The 22,198-nt window shown below is 55.1% G+C and overlaps 1 protein-coding gene across 1 annotated transcript in view; it reads left to right on the top strand.

Moving 5' to 3' along the window:
• The first annotated feature begins 3,236 nt into the window (after window positions 1–3,236).
• LOC115640741 (zinc finger protein 850-like) overlaps window positions 3,237–22,198 on the top strand; it is a 30,937-nt gene continuing 11,975 nt past the window's right edge. Inside the window, exons 1-3 of the mRNA XM_030543700.1 lie at window positions 3,237–3,264; window positions 3,831–3,944; window positions 4,310–5,410. Of these exons, the coding sequence (XP_030399560.1) occupies window positions 4,465–5,410 (946 nt within the window). The 5' untranslated portion in view covers window positions 3,237–3,264; window positions 3,831–3,944; window positions 4,310–4,464. The remainder of the gene's footprint in view (window positions 3,265–3,830; window positions 3,945–4,309; window positions 5,411–22,198) is intronic.

The following is a 22,198-nucleotide window of genomic DNA, read 5'->3' as shown; positions in this document are numbered from 1 at the left end:
GCTGCAGGGGGAGGTTTGGCCCCAGGCTGCTCCCAGCGGGGCTGGCTGCGATTCCCGCCCGGGGCCCGGGAAAGCTGCCGCCAGCCCCGGTGTGTGCCTTGCGTGGGGAGCCAGCCCGGGCCGCGCTGGGGGTGGGACAGACACACGTGGCCAGGAGTGAGGGGTCTGGAGAGGGACCGTGGGTGGGAGGCAGGAGGGGACTTATAGGTGGGAAGGGCTGTGTGAGGGGGCAGGAGGAGAGTGAAGGGGGATGCAGAGGGCAGAATGGGATGGGGCGGGGGGCGCTGAAGGGAGGATGTGGCGGTGCAGGGCAATCGGAAGACTTATGGGGCGGATGGGAACAGGGCTACAATAGAGGGAAACTCTGAAGTGGGGGGGTCACTGCGAGGGAAAGGGATGTGGGGAGCGGAGGCTGGGGGGAGACTGAGAGCAAGAGCAGACTGAGAGGGGGAGATACAAGAGCAGCTTCCCCACCCCATAGGGCAGGAGGGGATGAGGGGCTGCCCCACCCAGCAGCCAGAGGGGAATTCCTTTAGCACAAATAGCTTTGGAAGAGGAGGCTTCCACCTAAGGGCTCAAAAGCTACAAAGCAAACATCCAAAAGCTACAAGGCGCGCGCGTGCACGCGCACACGCACACACACACCTGCTCTCAATTTATGATTTTCAGACACACTCGTGGTTTTGGGGGTCTGTGTCTCCGGAGTATTCAGGGCTGCCCAGGGCCCTGGTCTGATTTCTGAGCAGGATTCAGATCTCAGCCACACCGCACTGCTAGTTCTGGCAGGGGGTGAGTGCGGATGGGCCAATGGGATCAGCCTCTGCCTGTCCCTGGGGTCTGCAGGGGCAGGACAGGGAGGCTCAGGCACTAGCTGCTGATAGTAGAGGACTCCTGTCCTGGCTGAGGGAGAGGAAGAGGCTGGTGCGTGTCTCTCTCTGCTCCTGATATTAGAGCCCTTGAGTTGAGCTGCCTGGGTCAGGTGCTGCTGCCTCCTCTGCCTGAGAGCCCAGAGTGTGAAATGGCTGCTCCCCAGCTGGGGCTGTGCCAGGGACAGACCTTCATTAAAGCCCCCCCCCCCCCCCGCCATGCGCAGCCTAGGTGAACATTTTCTCCAGTGGCTGGAATCACCCCCTGGGGCAGCCCTGGGCTCTGCCCACACCCAGGGCTGGCGCAAGGATGTTTCACGCCCTAGGCGAAACTTCCACCTTGTGCCCTCCCCCATCCTGGAGCCCTCGCCCTGATGCACCCCCCCCCGCAGCAGCTCCCCCCCTGTGCCCTGAGGCACCCCCCCCGCAGCAGCTCCCCCCCTGTGCCCTGAGGCACCCCCCCCGCAGCAGCTCCCCCCCGTGCCCTGAGGCGCCCCACCCACAGCAGCTCCCCCCCTCTGCCCTGAGGCCTCCCCCATGGCAGCTCCCCACCCTCTCCTCTGCCCTGAGTCACCGCCCCAGTTCACCCCTGCTCTGCCTCCACCTCGAGCATGGTGTGGCTGCTTCACTTCTCCCGCCTCCCAGGCTTGCGGCACCAATCAGCTTAGGCTCTGCAAGCCTGGGATGCTTGGGGAGGAGGCGGGGCAGGGGTGAGTTGGGGCAGGGAGTTCCTCTGTGTGCCACCCCCAATCCTTACTTGCTGCAGGGGGTCCTCTCAGCGCTCCCCTTCCCAGCTCCCTCTGCCTAAATGCCAGCGGCGACTCGGGCGGCTGACGATCCGGCCGCTGCAGTCGCTGCCGAAGAAAATGCCCCCCCCAAATCCTAGCACCCTAGGCAACCGCCTAGGTTGCCTAATAGGTTGCACTGGCCCTGCCAACACCAGCCCTTGAGCTGCAGGGGACTGGAAGAGACCTGGGGGAAAGGGCTGAGGCCAGGCAAGTGACCTGCTGGTGAGTTTGTACCAGAGGGGGAGGAGCTCCCTATGGGTCTGTGGGTCCTGGAGCTCCTGCCCTCAGTGACACAGCCAGGCTCACACTGGAGAGCAAACGCTCATGGGACCGGGACAGTCCCCAGTTCTCCCAGGCAGAGGGGAGAGGGAAGGAGACAGGAAGGGGAGGGGTGAGACCGAAAGGGGCAGCAGGAGCAAGAAGTGGGGAGGGAGGTTCCCAGCCCTGCCTGGATCCATTTCCTGCACCCCCTGGGCAGACTGACTCTCCTGGGAACAAGGGGAGGAGTTGACAGAGGAAAAACCAGATCCTGCCTCTGCCTAGCCCCCATGCTGCTGGGGGGACATGCTGCTCTCTGGGCCAATGTCAGGGAGAATCCCCCAAAGTGTTTCCTTTGATTCTGTTCCTTTCTAACCTTTGTCTTAGTGACTCTGTCCCTGGGAGGGTTTAAAAGTGTCTCAGGGGGTTCAGTGTTGGTGGGAGAGGCCGGGTCTGTGTTGTGATAAAGTGACTGAGGGTTTTCCCAGCATGGCAGAGTCCAGAGCATCTGGGGGGAGAGAGCCTCGGGAAATCGGGGTGTGAACTGCTCTCAAGCCCCTTCTGAAACCTCCCCTCTCGCCCTGACAGGCTGAGGAATCACGTCCACGTGTTGCTCCAGATCCTCCCGTCTTCCAGGGGACAGGGAAGGGAAATGGCTGTGATGGAGCCAGCTCAGGTAGGGGATTTTGAGGGAGCTGCAGGGGGGTTGTTGTGGAGAGTCAGGGACAGGAAGCACCGAGGGGGAGGCAGGGAGGGGACAGGGTGTGATAAACCTGCTGGGACACATTCAATTTGAAGCCTGATTTTCTGAACAGAACCGTTTGCAGATGCTGGAAACATCCCCCCATTTCTGAACCAGGAAACAGCGTCCTGGGCAGGGCTGGGAAAACTAACCAGACTCCCAGTGCTGGAGCCTGAACTTACTGGGCAGAGGCAGCTGTGAAATACATAGGGAAGCTGTCAGAATTATTGTCCTTGTCCCCTGCTCAGAGCTCTGTTTCCTGCATCAGCCTGTGGCTGGCAGGTATGTGGGAAATGTGAAGATCCGGCCCTGCTCCGTGTGCTGGGGAGGACAAGGAGCTCTCACCTTCTCCCAGCCCCTGAAATCTCCTGGCTGCTCTGAGCAGGGTGCGGGTGGGATTCTGCTTTTCTGGGCCTCCTCCACCATGAATAGTGGGATTGTGGCTGGGGCGGCAAACTCTGAGTGAGAGAACTGATGTTTCAGATGCTGGTGACCTTCGAGGAGGTGGCTGTGTATTTCACCCAGGAGCAGGGGGCTCTGCTGGACCCCACTCAGAGAGCCCTCTACAGGGACGTCATGCAGGAGAACTATGAGACGGTGACCTCGCTGGGTAAGGGATTCCTGGCCCCTTGGTTATTAGAAGCTGTGGGGTCTGCATATCTGACTCTGGTCAGATTCTTCCCTGGCGAGTTAGTTTGGAGGGTGAGGGTCTCATAATCCATAGCTCCAGTGTGAGAGACTCTTTATCTCCACACCCCATTCTAGGGAACAGGGGATACAGAAATCTAATGGACAGGCTCATTTATCCCCATCTCTCCAACTTTCAAGGGGCCAGAAGCAGGGTATTGTCCTGCCTGTGTTATTTCTTTTTCACACACCGTTCACCTTGCTCCATCCGTAGGGAGGGCTCCAGGTTCTGCAGGCTTGGAAATAGGCAGGAGTTTAACACTCGAGCTGTGCGTGTGTCAGCGAGTCCCCAAAGCGCATCTACATTGAGACCTCCTAGTGAGGGAGTGACAACACCCCCATACCTTCCAGATGTCTGCTGCTCCCAAGGGGTCTGAGCTGCTACAATCCTATGTAGGGTCAGGTTAAACTCAGGGAATATTCCATGTGACAAATACTCTACCAAGACTCCATGCGCCCTGAGCTTGCCTGATTTCACCTCCTGAGCAGGATTCCCCATTCCCAAACCTGACCTGATCGCCCAGCTGGAAAGAGAGGAAGAGCCGTGGGTCCCAGATCTCCAAGCCACCCAGGAAAGAAAGAGCCCAAGAAGCACCCACACAGGTGAGGAATGAGGGAAACAGATAAACATCTGGCAAGTGAAGGAAAAAGCTGGGACTCCCAAAAACTTGCTGTGACCAAGAGCCCTCAGTTTTGCCCCATCTCACCTAGGTCAGGACTGCAGTCAGCAGGTGTCGTAGCATCAAAGCAAAGCTCAATCACGGCTTCTCACCCATCCTGTTAGCTGTTGGGAATTTCCTCCCTGGCTTTCCTTCCCTGGGAGTGTTTGGGTGGGAGGTGGAGGCAGAATCCAATGTCTCCATCTCTGCAACAGTCAGTGTGTTGTGTTTTCCCTCTTTGCTATTCCCCTTTCTGTCCTTTCTCCCTGGCACAGGCAGTGACTCCTGTCTGGCTTCTCTCTCTTCCAGCAGGTGATAGGACAGTGAGTGAGAACAAGGAGGAGAATCAGCAGCAGGAAGGTCCTGAGCAAGTGGAACTGCAGGAGAGGTTTTTGAGAAGAGCTGAAGGGAATTTTTCGCACTTGGAGCAGGGAAATGCCTGGGGAGATCGACACAGATCAGAGATGCAGCTGGGAAACTATCCCAGAAAGAAACTGAACAAATCAATTCAACGTGGCAGAGGATGCAAGGATCCGAAGGAAACCACAGTCCAGCAGACAAGGCACAATGAAGAGAAACCCTGCAAATGCCTTGACTGTGGGAAAAGATTCCGTTTCAGTGGAAACATTCTTACACATCAGAAAACCGAGACAGGAGAGAAGCCTTATAAATGCTTGGACTCTGGAAAAATCTTAATTCAGAAGTCACCATTTATTATACACCAGAGAGTGCACACAGGAGAGAGACCTTTTAAATGCTGTGAGTGTGGGAACAGTTTTAGTCAGAGTGCAACGCTTATTACACATCAGCGAACCCACACAGGAGAGAGACCCTTTAAATGCCTTGAGTGTGGGAAAGGTTTTAGTCAGAGTGCAACACTTATTGCACATGAGAGAACACACACTGGAGAGAGACCCTATGAATGCCATGAGTGTGGGAAAAGTTTTAGTCAGAGCTCAGCACTTTTAACTCATGAGAGAACCCATACAGGAGAGAGACCTTATAAATGCCTTCAGTGTGGGAAAGGTTTTATCGCAAGTTCAGCCCTTACTAATCATAGGAGAATCCACACAGGAGAAAAACCCTATAAATGCCCTGAGTGTGGGACAAGTTTCAATTTGAAATCAACCCTTACTACACATCAGAAAATCCACACAGGAGAGAAACCGCATGAATGCTTGGACTGTGGGAAAGCTTTCCGTTTCAAATCAAACCTTAAAGCACATGAGAAAACCCACACAGGAGAGAAACCCCATAAATGCTTGGACTGTGGGAAAACTTTCTGTCTGCTCTCATACCTTATTAAACATGGGAGAATCCACACAGGAGAGAGACCTTATAAATGCCTTGAGTGTGCGGAAAGCTTCAGTAGGAGCTCAGCGCTTACCACTCATCAGAGAATGCACAAGAGTGAGAGACCGCAGAAATAGCTTGACTACAGGAAAAGATTCAATTTTACTTCACACATCAGTGATCCACACAACAGAGACACCTTGAATATGGGGGAGGGTTCATTTGGGGTCAGGCATCCTCAAATTTGCATAGGGAAGAAACCGCTGAGGTGTTCTCAATGTAGAAAATGCTCCAAGTGGAGCTAACACCATACTGGACATCAGAGATTCCTCCACACAACAGGGAAATTCTCTCAGGGCCCTGATTGGGGCCGGCCATGGTGACAAACCCATTTCTTCCTTCCCACACACAGCAGGGGCATTTGGCTCCCAAGGATCCAGCTGCCCATCGCTGGGGTGAGGATCCAGCAGCTGCCGAGCATCAGCTGATCAGAGCCCCACTGACTCTGCCTGGTCTAAGCAAACCCCAGGCTGAGAAGCCCCGGTCAGCCCCTCCTCCCTGCTGCAGCCCTGGCTGCTGAGCTGATGGGCCACAGGTGGGGGAAGGGAGAGAGAGAAACTCCTCCAGCTGCTCCCTCTGCCTGGCTGAAGTTCCCCCCTCTCCCTTCCCCTCCCAGCCGGGAGATGAGGAGAAGGACACTTGGGCCAGGCCCCACCTTCACTCTAGACTAGACCCCTGTCCCCACCCCCACATCTTCCACCAGCCCCTGGACTGGGCTCCCCCACTGACCTGGGGCTGTTCCCTGCAAGGCAAGTGTCCATGGGGGGCTGGTAACTCCTCCTCTCCCCAAATCCCTCTGGGCTCTGAGGGATCAAAGGTTAAGTGACCAGGTCAATGGGCTGTGGTGAGGAAACTGGGGATTGAAAGGTTGGGGCTGGGGGAGCTGGGTGATGGGATAAGAGGCGAGGGAGAGCACAGGGGTAACGAGGTGCTGCCTCATTACTCTCCCCCTCTGCCCCTTCTCTCCCCCCCCCCTGCATTCAGACAGCACTATTAGCAGAGACTGATTCCCACAGGGCCTTTTGTTGGCAGTCTGGATTTCCCATCTCTGCTACAGCAGCATCAGCCTGTGAGAGGGAAGCAGTGTTGCCTAGTGGATAGAGCACTGGCCTGGGACTCAGGAGACCTGAGCTCTATTCCCAGTGCTGCCAGCAGCTTGCGGGGTGACCTGAGACAAATCTGTGCCTTCCAGAGAGGGAATAAATGGAGAGTGATAATATCAGCCTCCCAGCTTCTGTTTAGGGCGGGAGAAGTGGTTGAGATTAGCTAGGCTGTGTCTGTTGTTCCTCCACACCTTTTTCTAGTCTAGACTGACGCTGAGCAGTTTATTCCAGTCCCCCATTAGCAAAGAGATTGTTAGAGTCACTAAGTCACCCCTTTGAAGTGAGATTGTCTCATTCCCAGACATCCTCACATTGCTCCAGGTTCTGCTGAAAAGCATTGCATTTTTTCTGCTGTTTCTTCCTTATCCACCAGCATTCAATAGAGTCTAAAAGAGCTGGAGCAGGGATAGCAAAATAATGTGGTGTTTTAACTTCTGTGTTATTGGAGGGGGATGGGTTGAGTCCAAGGGTTCTTCTTCGAGTGATTGCTCACATCCATTCCAGTTAGGTGTGCGCGCCGCGCGTGCACGTTCGTCGGAAACTTTTTTACCCTAGCAACTCCAGTGGGCCGGCAGGTCGCCCCCTAGAGTGGCGCCGCCATGGCGCTCTATATATACCCCTGCCGGCCCGCCCGCTCCTCAGTTCCTTCTTACCGCCGTGTCGGTCGTTGGAACTGTGGAGCGCGGCATAGCTGTCCTCCACGTCCCTAGCTCTCCTTGTTATCTCTCGTTTATCTAACTCGTTCTTTTGTAGTTGTTAATTAGATTGTTAAGTGTAGATAGTAGTACTTAAGTTAAATAGGTTGTAAATAGTTCTTCGCCGGGGGCTTAGCCCTTCCCGGCAACCGGCACCGGGCTCATGCCTGGTTCGCCGGGCTTCAAGCAGTGTGCGGCCTGCAAGAAGCCTATGCCCACCAGCGACCCCCACGACGCGTGCCTGAAGTGCCTGGGGGAATCGCACAGATCGGACAAGTGCCGCATCTGCAAGGCTTTCAAGCCAAGGACAAAGAAGGAGAGGGATCAAAGACTCCGAACTCTCCTTATGGAGGCGGCTCTTGACCCGGCGGCTTCGCAGGGTGTGACCTCGGCGCCGGCACCGGATCGCACCGGCACCGAAAAGACTCCCCGGCACCGACCTTCTCCGGCACCGGGGACGGAACCGAGGCCGTCGAAGTCTACTACTCCGGCCCGGCAGACCCGACTGGAGCGCCCGGCCTCAACACTGGCCGCGGCGCCGCCGGCACCGTCGACTCCGGGCCCGACGGGTCTGTCGAGTCCGGTACCGCCAAGCTCCCCCATGAGATCTGGGGTTGAGATATTGGTCCCATCCACGCCGGAGACCTTCGCCTCGGCTCGGGACCTTATAGCTCTGACTGAGCCCACTCAGCTGCCACCCCCGGTACCTCCGGTGTGGGTAGTGTCCAGAGGCAAGCCCATGATGGCGGCACCGTCTCGAGCCTCACGCTCAAGATCGAGGTCCCGACGTCGCGGTCGCTCCAGATCCCGCCGCCGCTTGCAGTCCCGGCACCGCTCCCCTCGGCGGTACCGGTCGCACTCGCGGCACCGGTCGGCCTCAAGACGTTCGCGGTCGGACTCCAGCCGCCGAGACCGGCACCGCGACTCCAGGAGCCAGTCCTGACGTTATCCGCCGCACCGGTCGACCTCCCGGCACCGAGCTGGTGGCAGGTCCCGGTCCCGATCCCGGTCGACCTCCCGACACCGAGCTGGTGGTAGGTCCCGGTCCCGGTCGACCTCCCGGCACCGAGTCGGCGGCAGGTCCCGGTCCCGATCCCGGCACCGAAGCGGCGGCCGGTACCGGTCTAGATCCCGGCACCGTGACAGAACCCGGTCCCGGTCCCGATCCCGGCACCGTTTTGACTCCCGGCACCGGTCCCCGGCTCCGAGACATTCGTCCATGCCGAACCGCGCAGACCCTTACCAACCAGGGTCAGCCCTGCCGTGGCCTTCTAGACAGCCGTCGGTCTCTTCCCAGATGGACAGTGGGTATGCGCTGGGCACCGACCGGCAAGCGGCGCTATTTAGCGATCCGCCTCTACAAGACCAAGGCCCGCAGCAATGGGGGTTCTGGACACCCTGGGCATACCATCAAGCCCAGGGGCCCCAACAACTCCCTGCTAGACCTGCGACGGCGGACCGCAGGGCGCCGGAAGCCTCATTGTCTCGCCCCCCTCCCTCCCCGGATGAGGAGGAAGGGTCCAAGCAACAAGACTCCGCTCTGGCTCCTGAAACAGAGGCGAGGGCCGAGGGAGACCCTCCATTGGACACTCTCTTGCCGGGGGTCTCCTCATCCTCCTCCCCTGATGAAGCGGTGGCTGGTACCTCCTCCAACAGCCCACCCCCGCTGGATCTCAGAGCGCACCAAGACCTCCTCAGGCGAGTAGCTCAGAATCTGAGTCTGCAAGCCGAGGAGGTCTCGGAAATAGAGGATCCGATTGTCACCATCCTCTCAGCGGATGCGCCCACCAGGGTCGCCCTGCCCTTCGTAAGAACCATCCAGGCCAACGCCAACACCATCTGGCAGTCTCCGGCCTCCATCCCCCCTACTGCGAAGGGCGTCGAGAGGAAGTACATGGCCCCTTCTAAAGGCTATGAGTACCTCCATGTACACCCGACACCGGGTTCCCTGGTGGTTCAATCCGTGAATGATAGAGAGCGTCATGGGCAGGAGGCTCCAGCCCCCAAATCCAGAGAGGCCAGGCGAATGGACCTCCTCGGCCGTAAGGTATACTCGGCTGGGGCGCTGCAGCTCAGGGTTTCGAACCAGCAAGCCCTGCTGAGCAGATACGCCTTCAACTCCTGGGTGGCAGCAGACAAATTCAAGGAGCTGCTACCGCAAGACGCTCGCCAAGAATTTGCAGCCATCTTAGATGAAGGCAAGAAGGTTGCACGCACGTCCTTGCAAGCTTCTTTGGATGCTGCGGACTCGGCTGCCCGTACCCTTGCATCAGGAGTAATGATGCGTCGCATCTTCTGGCTACAGGTTTCTGGCCTTCCGCTGGAGCTCCAGCATACCATCCAGGACCTCCCTTTCGAAGGCCAGGGCCTGTTTTCTGAAAAGACAGACCCCAGACTCAAGAGTCTGAAAGATAATCGGGTCATTATGCGGTCCCTCGGGATGCACACACCGGGAACGCAACGCAGACCCTTCTGGCCACAGCAACAACAGCAACGCAGGCCGTATTCCCAGTTCCGCCAGCGGCAGGACCTTAACAGGCGCCGCGGCAGGAATGGAAGGCGCAGACATTCGGGGAACCAAGGGGGGCAGAACCAAGGCTCCTCTAAGCCCCCGCCTGGGCCTAAGCCTTCATTTTGAAGGTGCGCCCGAGGGCGCAGTAACAGTTTCCCCTATGGATCCTTCCCCCCCGTTTTCCAACCGCCTTTCGTTTTTCCTCCCGGCGTGGTTCCAAATAACATCGGACTGCTGGGTCTTAAGCACGGTGCAGACGGGATACCGCCTGCAGTTTGTGTCATTTCCTCCTTCCCGCCCCCCTTCCTCGTCCCTCTTCAGGGACCTCTCTCACGAGCAATTCCTTCGGCAGGAGGTGCGGACGCTCCTCAGCAAAGGAGCTATAGAGGCGGTTCCGGAAAACGAGAAAGGCAAGGGGTTTTATTCCCGTTACTTTCTGATCCCCAAGGCCAAGGGAGGCCTCAGGCCTATCCTCGACTTGCGAGAGCTCAGAAAGTACCTGGTGAAGTTGAAGTTCCGCATGGTATCCCTGGGGACCATTATCCCATCCCTGGATCCGGGAGACTGGTACGCCGCCCTCGACATGCAGGACGCGTATTTTCACATTGCCATTTGGCCACACCACAGACGTTTTCTTCGCTTCGTGGTGGGCCCCCTTCATTACCAATTTGCAGTCCTTCCATTTGGCCTATCCACGGCCCCGAGGGTGTTTACAAAATGCATGACAGTTGTTGTGGCGCATCTTCGGCGCAATCGTATCCACGTGTTTCCTTATCTGGACGATTGGTTGATTCGGGGCACGTCGGAACAACAAGTCTGCAGCCATGTCCGCGTGATCACCGGCTTGTTCGCCACTTTGGGCCTCTTGATAAACACGGACAAGTCTACCCTGATTCCCACGCAGAGGGTGGAATTCATCGGGGCCGTCCTGGACGCCACGGTGGCCAGGGCCTTGTTGCCATTGCACAGGTTCCAGGCCTTGTCGGCGATCGTTCAACGACTGCGGGCAGCCCCCTTGACATCAGTGCGGACATGTCTAGCCCTGTTAGGCCACATGGCGGCTTGCACCTTTGTGACCGGTTACGCTCGGCTCCGCATGAGGCCCCTCCAGTTGTGGCTCATCGATCATTACAGGCCGGCAAGACAGCCGCTAGACATGCTAATCACAATCCCCCAAAGGGTGTTAGATTCTCTAGCCTGGTGGCTAGACCAGTCCGTACTATGTGCGGGACTCCCTTTCCACCCACCTCAGCCCTCGGTGTCCCTGACAACGGATGCCTCAGATCTAGGCTGGGGGGCCCACCTAGGGACCCTGAGAATGCAGGGCCTGTGGTCCCAGGAGGAGGTGGAGTTGCACATCAACATGCGGGAGTTGAGAGCGGTCCGCCTTGCTTGTCAAACGTTCTGCCATCAGCTTCAGGGTCGTTGTGTCGCAGTGTTTACCGACAACACGACGACCATGTACTACATCAACAAGCAAGGCGGCACCAGATCCTCTTCCCTGTGTCACGAGGCGATGCGACTCTGGGACTTTTGTGTAGCCCACTCCATTCACCTCATGGCTTCCTTCCTCCCCGGGGTACGGAACGCGCTGGCGGATCGATTGAGCAGATCCTTCCTGTCGCACGAGTGGTCCCTTCGACCGGACGTCGCCCTCTCCATCTTCCGGAGGTGGGGTTATCCCCGGGTGGACCTATTCGCATCCAGAGGGAACAGGAAGTGCCAGGTGTTCTGCTCCTTTCAGGGCAGGGAGCCCGGGTCGATAGCGGATGCCTTCCTTATTCAGTGGTCGACCCACCTGTACTATGCGTTTCCCCCGTTCCCTCTGGTCCACAGGGTCCTTCTGAAGGTGCGCAGGGACAAGGCTCACGTGATCATGGTGGCCCCGGCATGGCCCAGGCAGCACTGGTACCCCGTGCTGCTGGACCTGACCATAACCGACCCAGTTCCCCTGCCCCTTCATCCGGACCTGATTACCCAGGAGCACGGGACCCTCTGTCACCCGGACCTGCAGTCGCTGCATCTAGCGGCGTGGCTCCTGCGTGGCTGACCGGTTCTGAGCTGAGCTGCTCCACACCGGTGAGGGAGGTGCTTTTGGGCAGCAGGAAGCCTTCCACGAGAGCGACATATTCGGCCAAGTGGAAGCATTTCTCCTGTTGGTGCGTGGAGAAGAATCTCCGCCCTATGGAAGTTTCGGTGGCCAATATCTTAGATTACGTTTGGTCCCTCAAACAGCAGGGTCTGGCCATATCGTCGTTGCGAGTCCACCTGGCAGCTATCTCCACCTTTCACCCGGGTGCGGATGGTCGCTCGGTCTTTTCTCACCCGACGGTGTCTAGATTCCTTAAGGGACTGGAACGTTTATACCCTAACGTCCGACTCCCTGCTCCAACCTGGGATCTTAACTTGGTGTTGTCTCGGCTCATGGGACCCCCCTTTGAGCCGTTAGCTACTTGCTCCCTGCTTTACCTCTCTTGGAAGACTGCCTTTTTAGTAGCTATCACCTCAGCTAGGCGGGTGTCGGAACTCCGGGCTCTCGTGGTAGACCCCCCGTATACAGTCTTCCACAAAGACAAGGTGCAGCTGAGGCCACACCCTGCCTTTCTCCCCAAGGTAGTCTCTTCCTTCCACATCAGCCAAGAGATATTCCTTCCGGTTTTTTTCCCGAAACCTCATTCCTCAGGCAGGGAGCAGCAGCTCCACTCGCTTGATGTCCGTAGGGCTCTCGCGTTCTATGTGGAGAGGACCAAGCCCTTCCGCAAATCCCCCCAACTTTTCGTGGCGGTAGCGGACCGCATGAAGGGGCTTCCTATCTCCTCCCAGAGGTTATCCTCATGGGTAACGTCCTGTATCAGGACCTGTTATGACTTGGCCCACGTCCCTGCAGGACGGGTGACTGTGCATTCCACCAGGGCGCAGGCGTCATCGCTGGCTTTCCTCGCCCGTGTGCCCATCCAGGAAATCTGCCGGGCAGCGACCTGGTCATCGGTCCACACCTTTGCTGCCCACTACGCCCGGGTCCAGCAGTCAAGAGAGGATGCGGCCTTCGGATCTGCAGTGCTCCATGCCGCGACTTCTCACTCCGACCCCACCGCCTAGGTATGGCTTGGGATTCACCTAACTGGAATGGATGTGAGCAATCACTCGAAGAAGAAAAGACGGTTACTCGCCTTTGTAACTGTTGTTCTTCGAGATGTGTTGCTCACATCCATTCCACACCCGCCCTCCTTCCCCACTGTCGGAGTAGCCGGCAAGAAGGAACTGAGGAGCGGGTGGGCCGGCAGGGGTATATATAGAGCGCCATGGCGGCGCCACTCTAGGGGGCGACCTGCCGGCCCACTAGAGTTGCTAGGGTAAAAAAGTTTCCGACGAACGTGCACGCGCGGCGCGCACACCTAACTGGAATGGATGTGAGCAACACATCTCGAAGAACAACAGTTACAAAGGTGAGTAACCGTCTTATTCCCTCCCACCCCCATCAACCTCACACATCTCTCATAGAGCAGCCTCTACCCAAGCCGTGCAGAGTTTATCCTTTTCCCTTTTTACCCCTCCACCTTCATGTGTGTCATTTACCACAGTGTCCTTTCCCCACCATGCTTAGGAATCAGGCTTTGATTTCTTTGATCCTCATTCAGGCCCCTGAGGGCTGAAGAATAAAATGTCACATTCCTGAAGGGGAAATTCAAATGAACCCCAAAGCACAGTTTGAGCTTAAATCTGTAGCCCATAAGGTTGCTTTTCTAGCTTGCTATATTGGCTGGAGTGCTTTCTTCATTGATTTGATTGATTATGATGTTATCTTCAGGGGGTTTGGTTTATACCGGATCTCAATATATATGACTCAGAATAGTTGGTTATAATGCAAAGGTGCCTACAGGCCTGTATCCTGAAAGAAGAAGCTTAGCTTGAGTCAGTTAGGATAAGTGATTGCAACCTTTGGCATAGATAAGTGTCCTGTTGGCCTCCCCTTTGTCTCTGGGGGAACTGAATAGAGAATTGAATGAATGTTCACCTTAAGTTTTGAACAGACGAGTAACCACCGGGTGCACTGCAGCGGAACATGGAAGTTATGATTAATGTCAAAGGTAATGATTTCAAGAATGAGATAATCAATATTAACATGTATGAATATATGTCACAATATGTTAGCCCATAGAATAAGGGTACCTGAAGATTTCTCTGGGTGAGGAAATAAGATTTGGGCATGGTAGATTGGGCCCGGCTATGAATATTCCTGCCATTAGGAGGACCCTATAAAAGGGCAAACACCCATGCAGAGGGGTCGCTCATTCGTCCCTCTTTATACCTTCTATTAAGCTATCAGCTCAGCCTGGCAACATAGCTACTCCTCCAGTCCTGACTTCGACCTAGACCATCAAATCTGTCGGGCATGCCAGAGACAAGGCTGGTTCGCTGTCTCCTACTACTCGGTCTTCAGGGAAGCGTGTGACCCTGGTAGCTTAAATAGTCTTTAGAGTAGGAATGTTACCACCAGGAACCTTAGAATTGTATTGCTTATTTGTGACTGTGCCTTGGAGCTTTGATTGCTTTTTCACTTGTTTTAATAAAGATCTTAAAACTCTAGTATTGTCTTCGGTATCAGTGTCCTTGCCACACACCCCAAGAGTCTGCTCTTGACATAGAACTGTCTGTGTTTAACCCCCTGAATTGGGACACAAATCTAAATTCTTCTAATCAGTTCACTGGCGAGACATAACAAACTAGCCTCCATAAATTCAGGTCTACAAATCCCAGCCTCCATCTATTGGTAAAGTGGCATCTGAAGTTTTTCCAGCCAAATCCAGATCATTTGTAGATAGGAAATTTTTGGTTAGGTTTGTCTTGTTTTCCTCTTTCTTTTATGACGATGATGCTTAAAACTTTTGTCAGTAACCCAGCCAAATAATGTGGCGGTGCTGAGGAAAGCAGGTTTGGCCTGTTCAGAAGGAAATGGGCAAATTTGTTCTTCAGATTTTGAAATTTAAGATTCTCGGAGGTTTCACTTCATGAATGGGAAAATGGTTTCTAGCCCACCCTGGACTGAGGGTTTTTCTCATTTTGGTTAAGGCTGTTCTGTTACGTGTTTTGATATTAAATTATTCTGACAGGATGGAGTTCAGATTTATTGGGGACTTCAAAAGACAAATGATCACTTTCCAAAATAATACTTTCTGATTTTCTTTTCATGTTTCCCTAGCCTTTATCATGAGATTTTTCTTGGTTTTAGAACAAGGAAAATGACCAGTATCTGTCAGCAAAAACAATGAGGGCGAGTGCAGGATACGCACTCCAAGAGTCAGAGACTGAGGGTATGTCTACACTGGCAAGTTTGTGTGCAGTAAACCACCTTCTTGCACCCCAACTGCAGAGGTGTACACACTGCCAAGCCGCTTGGTGCGCAGAAACTGCGCAGTTGCAGTGCAGTAAACAATCCACCTCAACGAGAGACTTTCTGTGCCAGGGCTATAGCGCTGTGGTGCCAGTGTAGACACTAGTGATTACAATGTTGTGATTGGCCACCGGGAGGTGTCCCGCGATGCCTGTTCTCACCTCTCTGGTCATTGGTATGAACTCTACTGCTCTGCCCTCAGGTGATCAGCCCTACCCTTTAAATTCCTTGGGAACTTTGAAAGTACCCTCCCTGTTTGGTGATGCATTCAGTGGTCTCAGCGCATCCGTCCAGGTGAGCATGGCTGCTGCCCGCACCGGGCGCTCCCTTGCTTGGAACAATGCCGAGCTGCTGGACCTCATCAGCATGTGGGGAGAGGAGACTGTCCAGTCTCTGTTATACTCCAGCTGTAGGAATTATGATACCTATGGACAGATATCACGCTTCATGACGGAAAGGGGCCATGACGGGGGCACAGTGCAGTGCAGGGTCAAAGTGAAGGAGCTGCGGAACACCTACCACTAGGTGCGGGAGACAAACTGCCGCTCCAGTGCACTGTGCTGCACCCACGAGCTGCTGGTTTTACAAAGAGCTGGACACGATACTCGGCGGCGACCCAACCTCCACTGCAGAGACCACCGTGGATATTTTGGCAGCTCAGGGGATAGTCAAGAGTGGACTGAGCCAGGAGAAAATCATGGACGGGGATGTGGTGCAGGAGGGGGACCCAGAAGCAGAGGACGACTTGGTGTTCACAGTTGCATGAAGCCAGGAATGCTTCTCTATTCCGGAGGAGGCTAGCTAGTCACAGCAGTCAGGTCAGAGTTTGGCGAAGCAGACACAGGACAGGAGGCCCCTGATAAGTGGTTTTGATTTTGGGAGTGGCTGAAGGGAGTTGTTGGGGAAAGGAGGGTTGCAGAAGGCCCACTTGTCTCTTTGTGCTGAGCTTGCAGGAGGGATTTGCAGCAGGCTGCCTTGTGTCTATGTGATGCGTGTACCCCTGGTTGAGAACCACTGCTATATGCAAACAGGACTTCAGTTGTATTCGTTTACAATGCTTCATCTACATGTGAACTGTGGGAGAGAGATGACTAGATATGCTTTGGTCTAGCAAAACCTGTTTCTCAACCCTGCCTAGATTCAGAATTTAAAACAGTTTCTGGTATAGAAATGTAGTTCATTAAAGATGATCTGCCCACGCTTCTTGCAGTGATCCTGAGGACCAGTGTGACACGAGCCTTTAGTAGAGACTGCCCGTGAGCCGTGGCGGACGAACACTATGAACGCAGAGCCTGAGGAGCAGTGCGTTTGTCAGGCCTGATCAGCGTTGCTCTCACAGAACAATGCACCTTTTCCCTTCGACACTGAAGGGTCCTTAGTGTCATAGGAGGCAGGGGCTGGGGCAGGGGCTGCACTGAGCCGAGTTGATCGCTAGGACCCAGGAGCAGCCGGGAGGCGGCTGTGGGGCAGCGAGCGCTGGGCTCCGGCCCGGCAGCAGGAAGTGACTCGCAGCCGCTGCGGTGACTCTGGCTCCCAGGCTCCTGGCGAGATCCCCGAGCCCCGGCGGCTGGTGCTGGGAGCCCGGAGCCCTGGCTGCAGCCGGGAGAGGGGAATCTCCAGCAGGGCCCTTCCCGCTGCTCCCCAGGAGCCTCTCCCAGGGCAGAGCCCCTGCCCCGGGGGGCCCCGCTCGGAGGGAAGGTGAGAGAGACCCGCCCCCCCGGCACCCCCGGGCTGCAGGGGGAGGTTTGGCCCCAGGCTGCTCCCAGCGGAGCTGGCTGCGATTCCCGCCCGGGGCCCGGGAAAGCTGCCGCCAGCCCCGGTGTGTGCGGGGCGGGGGGAGCCAGCCCGGGCCGTGCTGGGGGTGGGACAATAGTACGGGGACGGGAGGGGGCTGAGGAGGGTCCAGGGTGTGTGAGATCGGGGGCAGGAGGGGGGCAGGGGCGGTGGCTGCACTGAAGGGAGGCTGGGGCGGTGCAGAGTGATCGGGGGCGGAGGGGGGATTATGGGGCCGAGGGAAGCTGGGGGGGGTCATTGCGAAGGAAGGGGGGATGTGGGGAGGGGAGGCTGGGAGGAGACTGGCTGGGGCAGGGACAAGGCGGAGGGTGGGAGAGATACAAGGCAGCCCCCCGCCCCATGGGGTAAGGGCGGGTGAGGGGGCTGCCCTGCCCAGCAGCCAGCGGGGATTTGTTCCGCTAGGAATGGTCAGACCAGCGGGGGGGATGGGCAGGGTGACCGTGTGTCCCGAAGTGGCAGGACTCGGGCTAAACGATTCCCGGTGCCAGGGCTCTGCGCATGCCCGAGGCTCAGGGGTAGCGCCCGCCTTTCCCCAGGGGTGGGACTGGGGGTGGCCTTAGCCCCCCCTTCTCCACGAGGCCCCACCCCTCGGTGGCCTCCCCCCGGCCAGCCAGAGGCTAGATCCCGGCCATAAGAGCCTCCCAGTCTGCAGTGGAGAGCCCCAGACTCGCCACCTGCGCTGGGAGGCCAGCAGGTGGGGCGGGGGATGCTCTGGGCACTGGGGTCCCCAGCTTGTCCTGCCCGTGCCCCGCACCTTTCGGTGAGGCCCCACTCCCACTTGCTTCAACCCACCCATTTTCCCTGCAAGGCCCAAACAGGCACCAGAAGGCCAGGAGCTGCAACAGTTTGAATGGGGGAGGTGCACACACTTGCCTACCCAGAGACTCCTTTTCACCTCGTTGGGCCCTGAGATCAGGGCCGGCCTTAGGGAAATGGCATCCTGGGCGAACTTGCATTTTGGTGCCCCTGACCCCGTGGGCATGGAGCATCGTCAACCCAATGCCCTCCCCGCCCTCCCTGCCCCCTGCACTCTGCCCCCTTTGTCCCTAACCCCTGCCCCCTCCTGCACGCTAACGCCTACATTATGCCCCCTTCACCTCAACTCCTACCACCCTCTTGTGTCCTTAAGGTCTGCATCCCCCTCCGGCACCCATGTGGGGAAACTGACCTGGCGGCAGGGCTGGAGCAGCTGGCATTGCTGCTTGCTCCCCCACTGGACTGCTGCTTCTCTGCCCCATGTACCCCTAGGGGGCTGGGAGGGGAGGAACAAGGTCGGGGTTCCCTGTGCCCAGGTCACATGCCGTGCCTGGGCTGCGTAAGGACAGCGCAGGAGAAGAGCAGCTCCTCATGCTGACCTCCTAGCACTGTCTCTTTAAGAAAGCAGTCAGGGTCGGTCATGCACCTGAAGGCTTGTTCAGACATAAACAGCTGGATCCAGAGGTTCGACGGGGACAGGTGAGCAAAGCCCACAGGTAAGTGGGGAACAAGACCTGGGAGATGGGTTGGAAACAGGAGGGAGCACGGGCTATCATGGCAGAGAGGAAGGAGGGTCAGGGCAAAGCTGGGAGGCAAGATCAAACCAGTATCTTAGATGCCTTTATACAAATGCAAGAAGTATGGGTAATAAGCAGGAAGAACTGGAAGTGCTAATAAATAAATACAACTATGACATTATTGGCATTACTGAAACTTGGTGGGATAATACACACGACTGGAATGTTGGTGTGGATGGGTATAGTTTGCTCAGGAAGGATAGACAGGGGAAAAAGGGAGGAGGTGTTGCCTTATATATTAAAAATGTACACACTTGGACTGAGGTGGAGATGGACATAGGAGACGGAAGGGTGGAGAGTCTCTGGGTTAGGCTAAAAGGGATAAAAAACACAGGTGATGTCATGCTGGGAGTCTACTACAGGCCACCTAATCAGGTGGAAGAGATGGATGAGGCTTTTTTCAAACAACTAACAAAATCATCCAAAGCCCAAGATTTGGTGGTGATGGGGGACTTCAACTACCCAGATATATGTTGGGAAAATAACACCGCGGGGCACAGACTATCCAATAAGTTCCTGGACTGCATTGCAGACAACTTTTTATTTCAGAAAGTTGAAAAAGCTACTAGGGGGGAAGCTGTTCTAGACTTGATTTTAACCAATAGGGAGGAACTTGTTGAGAATTTAAAAGTAGAAGGAAGCTTGGGTGAAAGTGGTCATGAAATCATAGAATTTGCAATTCTAAGGAAAGGTAGAAGGGAGTACAGCAGAATAGAGACAATGGATTTCAGGAAGGCGGATTTTGATAAGCTCAGAGAGCTGATAGGCAAGGTCCCATGGGAATTAAGACTGAGGGGAAAAACAACTGAGGAAAGTTGGCAGTTTTTCAAAGGGACGCTATTAAGGGCCCAAAAGCAAGTTATTCCGATGGTTAGGAAAGATAGAAAATGTGGCAAAAGACCACCTTGGCTTACCCTTGAGATCTTGCGTGACCTACAAAATAAAAAGGCGTCATATAAAAAATGGAAACTAGGTCAGATCACGAAGGATGAATATAGGCAAATAACACAGGAATGCAGAGGCAAGATTAGAAAAGCAAAGGCACAAAATGAACTCAAACTAGCTATGGGAATAAAGGGAAACAAGAAGACTTTTTATCAATACATTAGAAGCAAGAGGAAGACTAAGGACAGGGTAGGCCCACTGCTCAATGAGGAGGGGGTAACAGTAACGGGAGACTTGGAAATGGCAGAGATGCTTAATGACTTCTTTGTTTTGGTCTTCACTGAGAAGTCTGAAGGAATGTCTAGTATAGTGAATGCTTACGGGAAGAGGGTAGGTTTAGAAGAGAAAATAAGGAAAGAGCAAGTAAAAAATCACTTAGAAAAGTTAGATGCCTGCAAGTCACCAGGGCCTGATGGAATGCATCCTAGAATACTCAAGGAGTTAATGGAAGAGGTATCTGAGCCTCTAGCTATTATCTTTGGGAAATCATTGGAGACGGGGGAGATTCCAGAAGACTGGAAGGGGGCAAATATAGTGCCCATCTATAAAAAGGGAAATAAAAACAACCCAGGAAACTACAGACCAGTTAGTTTAACTTCTGTGCCAGGGAAGATAATGGAGCAGGTAATCAAAGAAATCATCTGCAAACACTTGGAAGGTGGTAAGGTGATAGGGAATAGCCAGCATGGATTTGTAAAGAACAAATCATGTCAAACTAATCTGATAGCGTTCTTTGATAGGATAACGAGCCTTGTGGATAAGGGAGAAGCGGTGGATGTGATATACCTAGACTTTAGTAAGGCATTTGATACAGTTTCGCATGATATTCTTATAGATAAGCTAGGAAAGTACAATTTAGATGGGGCTACTATAAGGTGGGTGCATAACTGGCTGGATAACCGTACTCAGAGAGTAGTTGTTAATGGCTCCCAATCCTGCTGGAAAGGTATAACAAGTGGGGTTCCGCAGGGGTCTGTTTTGGGACCGGTTCTGTTCAATATCTTCATCAACGATTTAGATGTTGGCATAGAAAGTACGCTTATTAAGTTTGCGGACGATACCAAACTGGGAGGGATTGCAACTGCTCTGGAGGACAGGGTCAAAATTCAAAACGATCTGGACAAATTGGAGAAATGGTCTGAGGTAAACAGGATGAAGTTCAATAAAGATAAATGCAAAGTGCTTCCACTTAGGAAGGAACAATCAGGTATCTAAAAGGGTGTCATCAGGAGGAGGGAGAAAACTTGTTCACCTTAGCCTCCAATGATAGAACAAGAAGCAATGGGCTTAAACTGCAGCAAGGGAGATTTAGGCTGGACATTAGGAAAAAGTTCCTAACTGTCAGGGTAGTCAAACACTGGAATAGATTGCCTAGGGAAGTTGTGGAATCTCCATCGCTGGAGATATTTAAGAGTAGGTTAGATAAATGTCTATTGGGGATGGTCTAGACAGTATTTGGTCCTGTCATGAGGGCAGGGGACTGGACTCGATGACCTCTCGAGGTCCCTTCCAGTCCTAGAGTCTATGAGTCTATGAGAGAGGGAGCAGCACACATAGATTCCCTCTGTCCCATGTCACCCCAGCTCAGGGCTGGTGGAACCACTAGGCGAACTAGGCAATTGCCTAAGGCGCCAAGATTTGAGGGTACCAAAAAGCAGTGCCCCAATTTTTTTTTTATTTTTTACGCTACAGTGGAGTCACATTTTACAGGGGGTTAGGTTCTAAAGTCACCACATAAGAGGAAAATCGTGTGTAGTGAAAATTACCATAAAGTACAATACACAGAGTATGCACTAGAACAGGGGTCCTCAACCTATGGCACGCATACCAAAGGTGGCACGCAAGCCGATTTTTTTTAATGGCAGGCTGCAGGTCCCAGCCGCCGCTGAGCCTGCTGCAGACCTGGGGTTCTGTTCTCTCAGCCGCCAGCCCCACTCAACCTGCTGGGGTCCCAGCCAGCTCTGCTCAGCCTCCTGGAGCCAGGGTGAACGGTCTGGGGTTCTACTCACCCAGGGTTCCGTCCGCCGGCCTGGGGTTCCGTTCGCTCAGGCCGGCAGGAGACTCAGCGGAGCCGGCGGCTGGGACCCCAGCTGGCAGCGGGCTGAGGTCCCAGCCGCTGACCCCGCTCAGCCTGCTGCTGGTCTGGGGTTCCGGCTGCCGGCCCCTTGCCAGCCAGGGTCTCGGCCACCGGCCCTGCTCAGCCTCCTGCTGGCCTGGGTGAATGGCAGGAGCTGAGCGGAGTCTTTGGCTGGGATCCTGGTTGGCAGCTGAGTGAATGGAACCCCAGGTCTGCAGCAGGCTCAGCAGTGGCTGAGACTCGCAGCCTGCCATTAAAAAAAAAAAAATCAGCTCGCATGCCACCTTTGGCATGTGTGCTGTAGGCTGAGGACCCCTGTTCTAGTGTATACTGTACTTTATGGTAATTTTCACTATACAAAATTTTTCTCTTATGCACTGACCTTAGAATCGAACCCCCATGTAAGATGTGACTGCACTGTATTCATTTCTGGAAATTTATAATAAGTGGAATCTCCGGGGTGTGTGTGCCCGGTGGAAGTTTTGCCTAGGATGCAATATATCCTTGCACCGGCCCTGCCCTAGCTTTGTGTAAATTGGATACATGGGAGCGGGACATCTCAGCATCAGCTTCCCCCCACCCCACACAGCAGAGAGGAGGACGCTCCCAGTCCGAGTCGCCGGGGGCTCCGGGAAGGAAGGAGACGGGGGACAGGAGCAGTGGTGGCTGCACACGGCAGTGGAGGAGGGGCACCCCTGCTCCTGAGAAGTCACCTGGCTCGGCTGATCGTCCAACTGTCCCTTGCAGCTCAGGTCCTTCCCCCTTACTCCTCCC

The sequence above is a fragment of the Gopherus evgoodei genome, unplaced genomic scaffold (assembly GCF_007399415.2).
Source record: "Gopherus evgoodei ecotype Sinaloan lineage unplaced genomic scaffold, rGopEvg1_v1.p scaffold_32_arrow_ctg1, whole genome shotgun sequence".
Classification (NCBI taxonomy): domain Eukaryota; kingdom Metazoa; phylum Chordata; order Testudines; family Testudinidae; genus Gopherus; species Gopherus evgoodei.
The sequence above is the reverse complement of the archived record's forward strand: the minus strand, read 5'-3'. Positions and strand labels throughout refer to the sequence as shown.